Below are 17212 nucleotides of genomic sequence, written 5' to 3'. Positions count from 1 at the left end.
TTTATTCATATGTAATTTTACAAAAAAGAGTTTTTGTGTGATATTAGCAGTTATTGACAGTCATAGCTTAGATCCCATATTTTATTTATGCAAAGTGGTGATAATCTAATTCTGTCATTATTTGTTACATGAAATACATGGATACCAGCCATTTGGTATCAGCTATTTGTTATACATTTTGTATAGGAAGAGCAGGATAATTACTTGATTCTTTGCTTTTGATCAGTTTTCAAAATAAGAGTTTGTTCTATTATGTTCTACATAGTGACTTAGGCTTTTTTATGTCTTAATGTCTTATTTTTCCTTCTTAGGGGTGTGTGTGTGTGTACATGTGCACATGCTATTTTGAACTTATGGATTTAAATATATTTGATATGGCTCAGTCTGTTTCAGTTAACTTATTGAGCTCAAATTATTCCACCTTTGGTCAGTGGAACCTCTTCAAATTTGCTCTTGAGTCCTTCTCATATGCCCTGTGATATGCTTTTAGGTACGATGAGATGTTTCAGGCTCATCTTTACATTCCTTCCTCCAAACTTGGAGTCAACCAAACGGTATTTAGAGATCTCAGCTTGGACACTACTGGGTTGAGTTAGCTAGTGAATTGTTTGTTGTTTCTAGGCTTTTTAAGTGTCTAATCTAGGAAAATACATAGTTTTTAAAGAGGTAAATACATGAGCACATACTGATATTTCCAGTGTAAATCCAGAGTACAGTTTTTTCTTGCCGATATGTTCCTTCTTTCTCCCATGCTGTGCTAACATAAATACACATTTGCATTGTCTCTCAGTACAGACAGTTTTACAGTAGCAGTGCCAAAATATGGCTACTGAAAGCAGGTTAAGAATTATATGTACAGTCCTTTCTATCCTTTGGAGTATTTCCCACAACTTACTGGATTTTAAAATTTATGTTACATAAAACTTTATGTGATTCCAAAACAATAAAACAAGGTATATTCAAAGAATCTGGCTTTTATATCTTTTCCTGTTTTTTTCTTTCCCCATAGGCAATCAGGTTTGCTATTTTTTTAAAGAAGCTTTTGGTTTATCCTTCCACTTTTTTAAAAACAAGCAAATAATGTGTGTATGTATGTGTATATATATATATATATATGTATGTAAGTATACATACATTCATATGCATGTGTGTGTATACACACACACACACACACACACGTCTCTACTTTCCCATATTATATACTTTACCTTATTTCTTTTACTTAACAATGTATCTTGGAGCCCACTCCATAGTAGATAATAGAGATTTTTTTAATTAGAACTTTTGATTCTTTCCCATTTGTGTTTACACATGTTTCATGTAATACTCTTTGGAGCTATATGGTCTAATGAATAATATGCTTTTGAGATTTGCTGAGTTAATGTGATATCATTTCATAAGAATAATGTAGGTCTTAGGTCCTTAATTGGGACATACTTTGTGAAATAACCTACAAGTAAATAAAATACAACTATTGGAGACAAAGGAACTTATACTCAATCCTGAGTTTAAATGAAGATTTGATAAGGGAGAAAACGTTTCAGAAAGCCTGTTTTAACTTTGAGATGTAGGATGAATTGTTGAATGAAAGAGAGTGAGCAATAGTAGGAGTCTGGCTAGTGCAATAATTAGATGTGAGGTGAGGTGAGGTTAATGATAGGTTATAACTTCTCTCTGAAAATATGCTTATTTGCAATGAGAGCCTGGGTTAAGAAAAGCTTTGTGGACAAAAAAGGAGAAGAATCAACAGGACCTTGATCAAATAGAGCATGAAAGAAGTTGAATTAAGTTGTGACTGTAGTGGTTTTCTACCAACTTTGGAGATTATGGAAGTCATGATGATAATAGTAATAATATGATGATGATAATATTAGCAACTGCTACCATTTACTAAGTATTTATTCTGCATGCAGCTTGATTATATAATCTCTTTATAAATGAGGAATCACAGGCTAAATAAATTAATTCAAGATCACATGTCATAAGGATTAGAGTGGGACTTGAACCAAAGGTGCCTGACTTTAAAACCTTATCTTACCACTGAGGAGGAGAGAAGCTGAATTTTTTATTTGGTTTTAGACATATTTAATTTGTATGATATTCTGCATGGTACCAGCTGGCTATTCTCAAACATATTATAGAAAGAACATTGGAATTCAGGTTAATAATTGTTAATATACTGAACTGACAGAAAGTGAAATAACTGATTCCCAAACCCAAACTCCTATTCCAGTATTTTAAGTTAAGATTGTATACATTTTTAAAGACAATCTTGTATTTATTTCAATGTGCTTTTTATTGTATACTATCCAATTAAGATAATTGCTTCTGACTTTAAGGTAGATGAACTTTAGGCAATAAAAAAGAGGTATGTATCAGATATATATGTGTGTGTGAGAGTATATATATTATTCAATACCTTCTGATCTATACATATATATATAAAATATATAAAAATATAGCATTATATAATTAGTATAATAATTTATTGACTGCTTATATAAAATATACAATTATAATGTAATACTATAATATATATAATATTTATAAAATCAGAAGTTACAGAATTGAAGTATGGGTTAGGAAGAGTATCAGACTTGATAGTCCTTCAGGGGTGCCAAATGCTTCTAGGAGTGTGGAGTGATTCATAACAATGTCGGAATAGTACAGGTGTTTTAAGTGAAAAAGATTGGACATGAATTAATTTCACATTGACCAATAGTTTTAATTTTATGGTTTGTGGAAATTAAGACAAAGATGCTTTTTTGTTTTTTTTCTTTCAGGTTGTAAAACTTTCTGAAATAGTGACCTTAGCCAAGCAAGCCCAGGTGGATGTGAAATTTCAGTTACCAATCTGATCTGAGAACCCAGTGGATGGCTGAAGGTCTATGGCTGAAGGATGTGCTATAATTGTTAAAAAAAATACTGTTCTGTATTACCATTGTTCCTTTCTCTTTAATGTGTGAGGATTGTGATTGCCATCTAGGCACAAAAGCTTCTGAAAGCATTTGGTCTGCATTAATTCCTACTGTTCTGAATGGGCCGTTTATATCAAGAATGTGTAATGCAGTTACCTGTTTCTTCTGTTGCACCCTTCCTCTTCGCTCCTCCAGAAAGTCATTTACAATGTGCCAGTTTATTATTATTGGATGCTTTTTTCATTGATGAGAGTCCTATGAATAAAATAAATATGAAGACAAAGTTTTATTCTTTAGTGTTAGAAATATGTCTAATAACCAGCCTTCCTAGTAGAGCAATGTATTAAAACAATGTTTTATAAGAAGTGTTTATCTTCAACAGCAAATACCTAACTAAATGTGTCAATTACTATTTATAAACAGAGCTTTCAGACACTCCCAGAATATTCTTTTTAAGTATTTCAGTGAAGCAACTTATTATTTGAACATTATTTTAATCATTAAAAACACTGATAATTGCAAGTCTTCATGATCCTGTGGTATTGATAAGAATCTTTAGGTATGTATTAAATTAAGGTGTATTTACTAAGGACTTGTCAGACAAAATTAACAGTGTCAATTTAAGTTAATAAAAATTTCCCAATGTGATTTGGATTAGTGGTTTTTTTCTTTTTTAAATAAACACAGTAGATGGTAATGTTCATCACTGTACTACACACCTCTAAAGAACTGATTTATAGATCGTGTACTGGGGCATGACATTGCATATTACAGAGCTTCCTATAGATATTTTACTTGAATTCTGGTTATGTGGTGCGCATCTGGTACCTTCTCTAAAGAAAACGTACCATCCTTTGTGTCCCTGTATATGTATATGTGTGTGTGTGTGTGTGTGTGTGTGTATATATTGATCTTTTGTTCACTGCTTAGAGCAGTTATTTAACTATTAAGAGTGTTAATACTATTGAAGGAAATCTCAGCCAAGTAAGAGACTATAACCATACTGGTGAGTGAGAACTTACACTTATTTTAATGTTCTGAAAGTGTGATCAGATATATATATATATACTATGACAGACAGCATTGCATAGTCATTATGAGCACAGAATTTCAAAGTAGTTTGTCTGGTTTGAATCTTGGCTGCACTACTTACTATCTATATGAGTTTGGGCAAGTTTATAAGTTTCGGTGTACCTCTGTTTCCTTAGCTCCTTTCTCATCCTATTGGTATTATTTAGTGGGGAGAGGGAGGGAGGCAAAGGGACAGTGGAGGGGGGAGAGGGAAGGAGAGAAATTATGGAGAACATATTTATATACTCAAACCAAGTATACATGTATCTATCATACTGTATATGGATCCTTGTCCTTCTTTGCTGCCTATACATTAAAAAACTAAATCAAAGCTATTAAATTATTTTAAATTGAGAAAAGATTAAAATTAAAAGTTCAAGCCTTTCACTTTTTTTTTTTTTTGGTGTCAATATAAAATCACACGAGCCAACATTGTGGTGACTAGATTCCCCCCATTATCAAGTCCCCACTACATACCCCAGTACAATCACTATCCATCAGCATAGTAAGATTCCATAGTCACTACTTGTCTTCTCTGTGCTATACCATCTTCCCTGTACACCCCCCCTACATTATGTGTGCTAATTGTAATGCCCCTTATTCCCCTCTCCCTCCCCACCCACCCTCCTCAGTCCCTTTCCCTTTGGTAACTATTAGTCCATTCTTGGGTTTTGTGAGTATGTTGCTGTTTTCTTCCTTCAGTTTTACTTTGTTCTTTTTTTTTTTTTTCCATAGAAAAGTCCTTTAATAATCATTTCTTTGAAAAAACAGTCTTAACAAGTGTTTTTACATAAATAGAATTTTCTGCAAGATGGCTTAAAATGCTTCGGTCACCAGAGGCTTTCAAATCAAAGGTTTTAGGACACTTGAGCTTCCAAAGAGAATATGTATGATTTTTCTTGGGTTTTAGTAGTAGTTTTTTTTTTCATAAGGGAGAATAAAAAACCAAAGTGTTCAATGTAATTCTCTGTATCATCCCTATTTGAACAGACCTTTTCATTCAAGGTGCTATTCAGTATTATTTTGTTCAGATGAAGTGTGTCATCCATAACTGAAATGTGTATAAAATGAAGATCACTGAAAGTTTTATTGAGATGTGTTGAAGGTCTCTCTGGTCCATGCTGATTCAGGCTGTGTTTTCAGACTCTGACATTCTGTGGCCTTTGACAGGCATGAAGAAAAGCAAGACCAAAACAGTTCTCACAACACAGCTGGTGCTCACAAAGAACGACCAACAGAGATGTCTTGTCACTGAAAAGAGTGGCCTCTGAAAGAGAACCAAAAGAGGAAAAAGGGTGGAAATGGAGTGTGTGTGTGTGTGTGTGTGTGTGTGTGTGTGTGTGTGTGTGTGTGTGTGTATCTATGTCTTTGGGGGAGGTTAGGGGAGAGAGAGAGAATGAGATTGAGAAATTGAGAGTAGATGAAAAATATATTTGAAACAAAGATAAAAATTAAATTGAAAAAAAAAACAGTGGCTGAATCACAGGCATATATTTTCTTTCTTTATCTCCACCGATATCATAATTATAAGAGTTTGAAAGTATAGGTGGTCAATCACACAATTACCTTTGAAAGAAAATCCTCTAGAACTTTCTGGCATTTTAGGGAAATTGGCTAATAAGTTCCAAAAGGAAGAATGGAATTTTCCTACAAACAACAACCTTATTCTGTTACTTCATTATTTATTTTAACATTTTCTTCTTTAGTAAACCAACATCCTAGTCTACATATTAACTGTATCATTGCTGTTTTTCTAACTTGCTTTTTGACATTCATATGGTCTTAAGATAAAATTCTTTTCTTCTTAGGGTGATATTTCGATGACCAGCTGATAATATTTATTGGAACATACATTTTTATTTAAAATGTGTAGACATGCCCTGGAGATTTTTAAAAAAGGATTAAAGTACTCTAAATACACATATACAGAAACTCATGCACCCCTAATATGTAAATTCTTGAAACAAGTCTGGTTAAGATAAAAATCATTAGCTAATATGTAGCTATGCTTCTATCCTGCCTTTCTCTCCGCACTTTTATCTCTTTTTTCTTTTTGAGAGGGCATCTCTCATATTTATTGATCAAATGGTTGTTAACAATAATAAAATTCTGTATAGGGGAGTCAATGCTCAATGCACAATCATTAATCCACCCCAAGCCTAATTTTCGTCAGTCTCCAATCTTCTGAGGCATAACGAACAAGTTCTTACATGGTGAACAAATTCTTACATAGTGAATAAGTTCTTACATGGTGAACAGTAGAAGGGCAGTCATCACAGAAACTTGGTTTTGATCATGCATTATGAACTATAAACAGGCCAAATATGAATATTCGTTTGATTTTTATACTTGATTTATATGTGGATCCCACATTTCTCCCTTTATTATTATTATTATTATTATTATTATTATTATTATTATTATTATTATTATTATTATTATTTTTAAATAAAATGCTGAGGTGGTAGGTAGATGCAAGATAAAGGTAGAAAACATAGTTTAGTGTTGTAAGAGAGCAAATGTAGATGATCAGGTATGTGCCTGTAGGCTATGTGTTAATCCAAGCTAGACAAGGGCATTAAAACATCCACGGATGCAGAAGATTTCCCTCAAAATGGGGGGTGAGGTTCTAAGCCTCACCTCTGTTGATCCCCAATTTCTCACCTGATGGCCCCCCTGCAACTGTGCCTGTCTTAGGTTGTTCCTCCCTTGAGGAATCTTACCCATCTCTGCCTAACCAGTCATCTTCCGGGGCCATACAGGGAGATGTAAAGTTGGTAAGTGAGAGAGAGGCCATATTGTTTGAAAAGGTTAGCTTTTTACTTCTTTACAGATTTATGCCCTGTAGCTTATGCTCAGCATTTGTCTTGAGGTATCTTTACCACTTGGAGGAATTATGATACTCGGTAAATTCGATATGAGGCACGAATTCTATTTAAGCGTTGTAATTAGGAAGGAAGAAGAAAAGCTATAGAAGTAGCAGGCAGAAGAAAACATGGGAAAATTGATTATTTCTTTGACATATCTTCTTGTAGAGTAACTTCAGCATGTATAGGTTTTAATCTACTAATTAAATTGTGCACACAGATTAACATAATAGGAATACAGTTACATGACCAAAGCAGATCTATAATTACCAGCCATCTCCAGTGAAACCAAGAAAACTAGTTAGGCATCCTAGGCATTTGTGAAAATTTATCAATGATATGATGGATATTGTCCAACTGTACTTGAACAGTCTGAGAGAAATCAGACAAATTAAAACAATCCATTCCTGGGAACTGTTCACATCCCATATGTTCTTTTAACAGTAGATAGTCTGTAGTTGTAAGATTTTGGAGCACTACAACTTGCACTTCTCCTAATTCTTGTTTGAGTTCCAACAGTATAGATCCAGTGAAATTTGTTGTTTTACTGTATGCACAGGCCAGCTTAGATATCTCCTTCTTCATTCCCATGGCAAGTCCAGGAACCAGTGGGATGAATGCAGCTACAGCTGTAGCAGTGCCTGGATCTTTGTTGAGGTTTTTTGATGATCATCTTCTTGTATGAGTCTTCCAGAGAGTGCTGATGTTGGAAGTTCTTCATATCGTATCTTAGTTCATTTTCTGGGTAGCCAAATTAGGCTTTGATCCTCTGTATAAAGACAAACAGAACCTTTGCCCACACTTTGATATGCCCTTTATACCATTGTGTAGAACTCATTGGAGGTCACCACACAGGAACTGCTGTTTTTTTTTAAGAGAAAGGAATATTATCAGAAAAATGTACCTCAATAGCTGATCATCGGACATCCTTTAAGTGATCAAAATTAAGGATATTTAAAGCATGCATTAAATGTAGATTTACAGTTAGTTTTATCCTATCAGGGAGTAATCCCACTTTTCTTTCTTTTTTTTGTTATCATTAATCTACACTTACATGAAGAATATTATGTTTACTAGGCTCTCCCCCATACCAGGTCCCCCCTATAAACACCTATACAGTCACTGTCCATCAACATAATAAAATGTTGTAGAATCACTACTTGTCTTCTCTGTGTTGTACAGCCCTCCCCTTTCTCCCACACCCCCCAATTATGCATGCTAATCTTAATAACCCCCTTCTTCTTCCCCTCCCTTATCCCTCCCTACCCACCCATCCTCCCCAGTCCCTTTCCCTTTGGTACCTGCTAGTCCATTCTTGGGTTCTGTGATTCCACTGCTGTTTTGTTCCTTCAGTTTTTCCTTTGTTCTTATACTGCACATATGAGTGAAATCATTTCATATTTCTCTTTCTCTGCTTGGCTTATTTCACTGAGCATAATACCCTCCAGCTACATCCATATTGCTACAAATGGTAGGATTTGCCCTCTTCTTATGGCTGAGTAGTATTCTATTGTGTATATGTACCACATCTTCTTTATCCATTCATCTATCTATGGACATTTAGGTTGCTTCCAATTCTTGGCTATTGTAAATAGTGCTGCGATAAACATAGGGGTGCATCTGTCTTTCTCAAACTTGATTGCTGCATTCTTAGGGTAAATTCCTAGGAGTGGAATTCCTGGGTCAAATGGTAAGTCTGTTTTGAGCATTTTGATATACCTCCATACTGCTTTCCGCAATGGTTGAACTAATTTACATTCCCACCAGCAGTGTAGGAGGGTTCCCCTTTCTCCACAGCCTCACCAACATTTGTTGTTGTTTGTCTTTTGGATGGCAGCCATCCTTACTGGTGTGAGGTGATACCTCATTGTAGTTTTAATTTGCATTTCTCTGATAATTAGCGATGTGGAGAATCTTTTCATGTGTCTGTTGGCCATCTGTATTTCTTTTTTGGAGAACTGGTCAGTTCCTCTGCCCATTTTTTAATTGGGTTATTTGTTTTATGTTTGTTGAGACGTGTGAGCTCTTTGTATATTCTGGATGTCAAGCCTTTATCGGATCTGTCATTTTTAAATATATTCTCCCACACTGTAGGGTTCCTTTTTGTTCTATTGATGGTGTCTTCTGCTGCACAGAAGCTTTTCAGCTTGATATAGTCCCACTTGTTCACTTTTGCTGCTGGGGAGATATGTTCAAGAAGAGGTCACTCATGTTTATGTCTAAGAGGTTTTTGCCTATGTTTTTTTCCAAGAGTTTAATGGTTTCATGACTTACACTCAGGTCTTTGATCCATTTTGAATGGATATGGGATTAAACAATGGTCCAGTTTCATTCTCGTACATGTAGCTGTCCAGTTTTGCCAGCACCATCTGTTGAAGAGACTGTCATTTCTCCATTGTATGTCCATGGCTCCTTTATGAAACATTAATTGACGATATGTGTCTGGGTTAATGTCTGGAGTCTCTAGTCTGTTCCACTGGTCTGTGGCTTTGTTCTTGTGCCAGTACCAAATTGTCTTGATTAGTATGGCTTTATAGTAGAGCTTGAAGTTGGGGAGTGAGATCCACCCTACTTTATTCTTCTTTCTCAGGATTGCTTTGGCTATTCGGGGTCTTTTGTGTTTCCATATGAATTTTTGGATTATTTGTTCCAGTTCATTGTAGAATGTTGCTGGTAGTTTGATAGGGATTGCATCAAATCTGTATATTGCTTTGGGCAGGATGGCCATTTTGATGATTTTAATTCTTCCTAGCCACGAGCATGGGATGAGTTTCCATTTATTAGTGTCCCATTTAATTTCTCTTAAGAGTGACTTGTAGTTTTCAGAGTATAAGTCTTTCACTTCTTTGGTTAGGTTTATTCCAAGGTATTTTATTCTTTTTGATGCAATTCTGAATGGAGATGTTTACCTGATTTCTCTTTCTGTTGGTTCATTGTTAGTGTATCAGAAAGCCACAGATATCTGTGTGTTAGTTTTGTATCCTGCAAATTTGCCATATTCCAATATCAGTTCTAGCAGTTTTGGGGTGGAGTCTTTAGGGTCTTTTATGTACAATATCATGTCATCTGCAAATAGTGACAGTTTAACGTCTTTACCAATCTAGATTCCTTGTATTTCTTTGTTTTGTCTGATTGCCGTGGCTAGGACCTCCAGTACTATGTTAAATAACAGTGGGAAGAGTGGGCATCCCTGTCTAGATCCCGATCTCTGAAGAAAAGCTTTCACCTTTTGCTGTTCAGTATAATGTTGGCTGTGGGTTTATCATAGAGGGCCTTTATTATGTTGAGGTACTTGCCCTCTATTCCCATTTTGCTGAGAGTTTTTATCATGCATGGATGTTGAATTTTGTCAAATGCTTTTTCAGCATCTATGGAGATGATCATGTGGTTTTTGTCTTTCATTTTGTTGATGTGGTGGATGATGTTGATGGATTTTCGAATGTTGTACCATCCTTGCATCCCTGAGATGTATCCCACTTGGTCATGGTGTACAATCCTTTTGATGTATTTTTGAATTCGGTTTGCTAATATTTTGTTGAGTAATTCTGCATCTACGTTCATCAGGGATATTGGTCTGAAGTTTTCTTTTTTGGTGGGGTCTTTGCCTGGTTGTGGTATTAGGGTGATGTTGGCTTCAAAGAATGAATTTGGGAGTATTCCCTCCTTTCTATGTTTTGGAAAACTTTAAGGAGAATGGGTATTATGTCTTCCCTGTATGTCTGATAAAATTCTGAGGTGAATCCATCTGGCCCAGGGGTTTTGTTCTTTGGTAGTTTTTTGATTACCGCTTCAATTTCGTTGCTGGTAATTGGTCTGTTTAGATTTTCTGTTCCTTTCTGGGTCAGTCTTGGAAGGTTGTATTTTTCTAGGAAGTTGTCCATTTCTGCTAGGTTTTCCAGCTGGTTAGCTTATAGGTTTTCATAGTACTCTCTAATTATTCTTTGTATTTCTGTGGGGTCCATTGCGATTTTTCCTTTCTCGTTTCTGATTCTGTTGATGTGTGTTGATTCTCTTTTCCTCTTAATAAGTCTGGCTAGAGGCTTATGTATTTTGTTTATTTTCTCGAAGAACCAGCTCTTGGTTTCATTGATTTTTGCTATTGTTTTATTCTTCTCAATTTTATTTTTTTCTTCTGTGATCTTTATTATGTCCCTACTTCTGCTGACCTTAGGCCTCATTTTTTCTTCTTTTTCTAATTTTGATAATTGTGACATTAGATTATTCATTTGGGATTGTTCTTCCTTCTTTAAATATGCCTGGATTGTTGTATACTTTCCTCTTAAGACTGCTTTTGCTATATCCCACAGTAGTTGGGGCTTTGTGTTGTTTTTGTCGTTTGTTTCTATATATTGCTGGATCTCCCTTTTGATTTGGTCATTGATCCATTGATTATTTAGGAGCGTGTTTTTAAGCCTCCATGTGTTTGTGAGCCTTTTTGCTTCCTTTGTACAGTTTATTTCTAGTTTTATGCCTTTGTGGTCTGAAAAGTTGCTTGGTAGGATTTCAATCTTTTGGAATTTTCTGTCACTATTTTTGTGGCCTAGTATGTGGTCTATTCTGGAGAATGTTCCATGTGCACATGAGAAGAATGTGTATCCTGTTGCTTTTGGATGTAGAGTTCTGTAGATGTCTATTAGGTCCATCTGTTCTAGTGTGTTGTTCAGTGCCTCTGGGTCCTTACTTATTTTCTGTCTGGTGGATCTTTCCTGTGGAGTGAGTGGTGTGTTGATGTCTCCCAGAATGAATGCATTGCATTCTATTTCCTCCTTTAATTCTGTTAGTATTTGTTTCAGATATGTTGGTGCTCCTGTATTGGGTGCATATATATTTATAATGGTTATGTCCTCTTGTTGGACTTAGCCCTTTATCATTATGTAATATCCTTCTTTATCTTTTGTTACTTTCTTTATTTTGAAGTCTATTTTGTCTGATACTAGTATTGAAACACCTGCTTTTTTCTCTCTGTAGTTTGCATGAAATATCTTTTTCCATCCCTTGACTTTATGTCTGTGCATGTCTTTGGGTTTAAGGTGAGTCTCTTGTAAGCAGCATCTGGATGTGTCTTGCTTTTTTATCCATTCTATTACTCTGTGTCTTTTGATTGGTGCATTCAGTCCATTTACATTTAGGGCGATTATTGAAAGGTATGTACTTATTGCCATTGCAGGCTTTAAGTTTGTAGTTACCAAAGGTTCAAGGTTAGCTTCTTTACTATCTTACTGTCTAGCATAACTCGCTTATTGAGCTATTATAAACACGGTCTGATGATTCTTTATTTCTCTCCCTTCTTATTCCTCCTCCTTCCTTCTTCATATGTTGGGTATTTTCTTCTGTGCTCTTTTTAGGAGTGTTCCCATCTAGAGCAGTCCCTGTAAGATGCCCTATAGAGGTGGTTTGTGGAAGGCAAATTCCCTCAACTTTTGCTTGTCTGGGAATTGTTTAATCCCTCTTTCATAGTTAAATGATAATCGTGCTGGATACAGTAGTCTTGGTTCGAGGCCCTTCTGTTTCATTGCATTGAGTATATCATGCCATTCTCTTCTGGCCTGTAGGGTTTCTGTTGAGAAGTCTCATGATAGCCTGATGGGTTTTCCTTTGTAGGTAACTTTTTTTCTCTCTGGCTGCCTTTGATACTTTCTCCTTGTCTTTGATCTTTGCCATTTTAATTATTATGTGCCTTGGTGTTGCCCTCCTTGGATCCCTTGTCATGGGCGTTCTGTGTACCTCTGTGGTCTGAGAGGCCATTTCCTCCCCCAGTTTGGGGAAGTTTTCAGCAATTATTTCTTCAAAGACACTTTCTATCCCTTTTTATCTCTCTTCTTTTCTGTTACCCCTGTAATGCAGATATTGTTCCGTTCCGTTGGTCACTCAGCTCTCTTAGAATTCTTTCATTCCTGTTCTCTGTTTTCTAGTTCATTAATGGTCTCATGCATCTCGTCCATTCTGTTTTGATGTCCTTCCAGATCTTGTTTTATTTCTGTATTCTCCTTCCTTAGTTCTTGCATATTTCTCTGCAAGTCCATCAGCATGGTTATGACTTTTGTTTTGAATTATTTTTCAGGAAGACTGGTTAAATCAATCTCCCCTGTTTCCTTTTCAGGGGAAGATGTAGCAGATGCTGAAGCTGTCTGGGTTAATCTTGTCTGGATCATATTTTTTTGCCTTTTCATGTTGATAGGTGCTATTGACGGTCAGCTGGGGGTGCCAAACTTTCCAATTGCTACTGACCTTTCTTTACTGGGACAACTGCGACCCCTAGTGGCTTGTGTTGGGTAATTGCGTGTAGACTGGGTCTTTGTGTCTTGCCTGGTCAATATGGAGGAATCTCCCTTTCTCAGGGCATTGTCAGCCTTAGGCTGCTTCTCTGCTTTCGCCTCGCCCTGTTGGGGTAAAGCCCTGTTGGGGCTGTTTGGCTGTTTATGTCCATGAGGGGGTCTCGGAGCTGTTGCCCAGGGCGTTAGTGCGCCTGGTTTTCCCTGTAATTTTCAGCTACTGGACTGTGACCTGTGTTGTTTCCATCCAGCTGTTGCATCCCTGTCCCTTTAAGACTTTCAAAAAGCACTCGCTTTTCTTTGTCACAGGGTCATCAGCTTCGGAACCCACTCACCGGTCCTGCTGCCCTGTTTCCCTAGTTTCCCTGGTATCCAGGACTGCATGCATGCACTGTGTCTGTGTTCTGGTGTGGATGGCTGGGGCTGGGTGTTCAGCAGTCCTGGGCTCCCTCTCCCTCCCTGCTCTGACTCGTCTCTTCCCACAGGGAACTGGGGGGATGTGTGCTCGGGTCCCTCTGGGCTGGGGCTTGTATCTTACCCCTTTCACCAGGCGCTGGGCTCTCGCACATGTGTAGTCTGGCTCTTGTCCTGTGTCTTCTGGTCTCTCTTTTAGGATTAGTTGTATTTGTTGTATTTTCAAAAATATATGTTTTTGGGAGCAAATTCCCACTGTCCTCACACCGCCATGTTGACTCCGCCTACCTTGCTTTGTTCTTATACTCCACAGATGAGTGAAATCATTTGGTACTTGTCTTTCTCTGCCTGACTTATTTCACTGAGCATAATACCCTCTAACTCCATCCATGTTGTTGCAAATGGTAGGATTTGTTTTCTTTTTATGGCTGAATAAAATGCCTTTAGCTTTTAATTAAAAAAAAAATTCATTCCAAAGAGTTGCTTCTAATGCTTAGCTCAGAAATTTGTATTAGGTGGGGTCTAGTCATTAATTAAAAGCAATGCTTGGTATTTTGGAGAGGATATAATACAAGCTTTTGGTGTTACTAGTGTTTTACTTATCTACTCTTACATAATAGATTTTCCCCAAACTGATTTTCAAACAGTATTTATTGTCTTACAGTTTTTGTGGGTCAAATTTTAGAAGCAGTTTTGCTGGGTGGTGGTTCTGGTTCTGGTTCTGTCATTTGAAGGCCTGACAGGGTCTGGAGGGCTTTTCTTGGTTATTGGCAAAGGGCTCAGTTTCTCCTCATGTGGCCTAATGACAGGGCTGCTTGAATACCTTGTGATGTGGCAGCTGGGATCCCTCAGCAAGTGATCCAAGAGAACAAGAAGGAAGCCACAATGCCTTTTGTGTTTTAATCTTAGATACTTGTATTCTCAAATCATTGTCACTTCTGCCCTCTCCTTATCTGAAATGAGTCCCTAAGTTGAGTCAATAAGAAAAGGTGTGTTTCAGCTCCATTGAAGGGAGTTGTGTCAAAGATTTTGTGGACATATTTTAAAACCACCATAGAGGATTAAAGATGGCAGCATGAGAGGTGAGACAGAGGCTTCATCCTAAAACTGCATAGAATATGAAAATATAATTAATACAGCTTATCCTGAGAGCAACAGGAAAGAGGACTGTGCCAGACTGCATACACCTGGAGAAAAGAGCAGACCTCATGGAACACAGTAATGTATCAAAGCTGTGGCCCAGCAGGACCCAAGCCCTTCACCCACCCCAGCTCACCAGTGGGAGGAAGAGAAACAGACTGGGGAGGTAGTGTAGGTCTGGGACTGTTGAATACCTAACTCCGGAGATCTGCCCTGTGAACAGAAACCTACATTTCATGCTGCTTTCATCATACTCTCTTGATGGGATTGGAAAGCTAAGAGGCAGAATTCCTGGAGAGACTGAGATTCCAGCCACTTGTGGAAAGCAGGGATGTATATCCAGGTGCTGTGGGACAAAAGATTATACCTGTGTGCTCGGCCCACTGGTTCATGCAGTGGAGACAGGCACAGCAGCGGGCAAGCAGGAAACAACTCTTTCCTTCCCCCAGTCAACAATACTGCTCCCTTGCAACACCCAACATTGCTTCAGGGGCTGAGCAGCTCCAGAGAGTAGAGCTTCTGCACACTAGAGGGAGCCATACACAAATATGAAATGCCAAAGGAATCTGTTACAGTGTAAAATTAATATAACCCCTGGGAAAGATGACATGGACCTCATAACTCTTCCTGAAAGGGAGTTCAAAATAAAAATCATTAACATGCTAATGGAGGTATGGAAAGATATTCAAGAACTCAGGAATAAATTCTGGTCAGAGATCCAATTGAAGAGCACAATGCAGGGTATTAAAGCAGATTGGATACAGTGGAGGAGATGATAAATGAAATAGAAACTAGAGAAGAGGAATACAAAGAAGCTGAGGCACAGAGAGAAAAAGGATCTCTAGGATGAAAGAATATTGAGAGAACTGTGTGACAAATACAAACGGAACTATATTTGCATTATAGGGGTACCAGAAGAAGAAGAGAGAGAAAGGAATGGAAAGTGTCTTTGAGGAGGTAATTGCTGAAAACTTTCCCAATCTGGGAAAGGAGATAGTCTCTCAGGCCATGAAGGTACACAGATCTCCCAATGTAAGGGACCCAAGGAGGACAACACCAAGACATATACTAATTACAATACAAAGATCAAGGATAAGGACAGACTATTAAAAGCAGCCAGAGAGGGAAATAAGATCACATACAAAGGAAAACACATCAGGAGAGAAATAAGATCACATACAAAGGAAAGAACATCAGACTTCTCAGCAGAAACCTTATAGGCCAAAAGGGAGTGGCATGATGTATTTAATGCAGTGAAGCAGAAGGGCCTGGAATGAAGATTACTATATCCAGCAAGATCATCATTTAAATTTGAAGAAGGGATTAAACAATTTCCAGATAAGCAAAAGCTGAGAGAATTTACCTCCAACAAACCTTCTCTATAGTCTATTTTGGAGGGACTGCTAGAGATGGAAGTGTTCCTAAGGTTTAGTAGCTGTCACCAGAGGTAATAAAACCACAGTAAAGAAAGTAGAACACCATGGACATACAATGGAGAAATGACAGCCTCTTCAACAGCTGGTGTTGGCAAAACTGGACAGCTACATACAAGAGAATGAAACTGGATTACTATTTAACCCCATACATAAAAGTAAACTCAAAATGTATTAAATACTTGAATATAAGTCATGAAACCATAAAACTCTTAGAAGACAACATAGGCAAATATCTCCTAAATATAAGCAAGAGCAACTTCTTCCTTAAACCATCTCCTTGAGAAAGGGAAACAAAAGCTAAAATGAACTCATGGGACTACATCAAACTAAAAAGCTTTTGTACTGCAAAGGACATCAAAAAAACAAAAAGCCATCCTACAGTATGGGAGAATATATTTGTCAATGACATATCTGACAAGGGCTTAACATCCAAAATATATAAAGAACTTACATGCCTCAACACCCAAAAAGCAAATAACCTGATTAACAAATGGTCAGAGGATATTAAGACACAATTCTCCAAAAAGAAATTCAGATGGACACATGAAAAGATGCTCCACATCACTAAACATCAGGAAAAAGCAAATTAAAACCACAATGAGATATCACCCCACACCAGTAAGAATGGCCAGCATCAAAAAGACTAAGAACAACAAATGATGGTGAGGATGCAGAGAAAGGGGAACCCTCTCACACTGCTGGTGGGAATGTAAGCTAGTTCAACCATTGTGGAAAGCAATATGGAGATTCCTCAAAAAACTAAAAATAGAAATACCATTTTACCCGGGAATCCCACTCCTTGGAATTTACCCAAAGAATACAACTAAGAGTGAAAAAGACATATGCACCCCTATGTTTATTGCAGCACTTTTTACAATCACCAGGATATGGAAGCAACCTAAGTGTCCATCAGTAGATGATTGGAAAAGAAGATGTGGTACATATACACAATGGAATACTATTCAGCCATAAGAAAGAAACAAATCCTACCGTTTACAACAACATGGATGGAGCTGGAGGACATTATGCTAAGTGAAATAAGCCAGGTGGAGAAAGACAAATGCCAAATGATTTCCCTCATTTGTGGAGTATGA

The 17212-nt window shown here is 37.2% G+C and overlaps 1 protein-coding gene across 4 annotated transcripts in view; it reads left to right on the top strand.

Annotated features, from left to right (window-relative positions):
• The window catches only part of SUCLA2 (succinate-CoA ligase ADP-forming subunit beta), a 53334-nt gene extending 49768 nt beyond the window's left edge, over positions 1-3566 (top strand). For all 4 annotated transcript variants that reach the window (XR_012121080.1, XM_073212647.1, XM_036996581.2 and 1 more), the window contains one exon: positions 2784-3566. Coding sequence is in view for 3 of the 4 variants with exons in the window: in XM_073212647.1 (XP_073068748.1) it covers positions 2784-2858 (75 nt within the window). In the remaining variant the exon portion in view is untranslated. The remainder of the gene's footprint in view (positions 1-2783) is intronic.
• Positions 3567-17212: the final 13646 nt, after the last annotated feature.

The sequence above is a fragment of the Manis javanica genome, chromosome 9 (assembly GCF_040802235.1).
Source record: "Manis javanica isolate MJ-LG chromosome 9, MJ_LKY, whole genome shotgun sequence".
Taxonomy (NCBI): Eukaryota; Metazoa; Chordata; class Mammalia; order Pholidota; family Manidae; genus Manis; species Manis javanica.
Note: the sequence above shows the minus strand (reverse complement) of the source record. Positions and strands in the feature narration are given on the sequence as shown.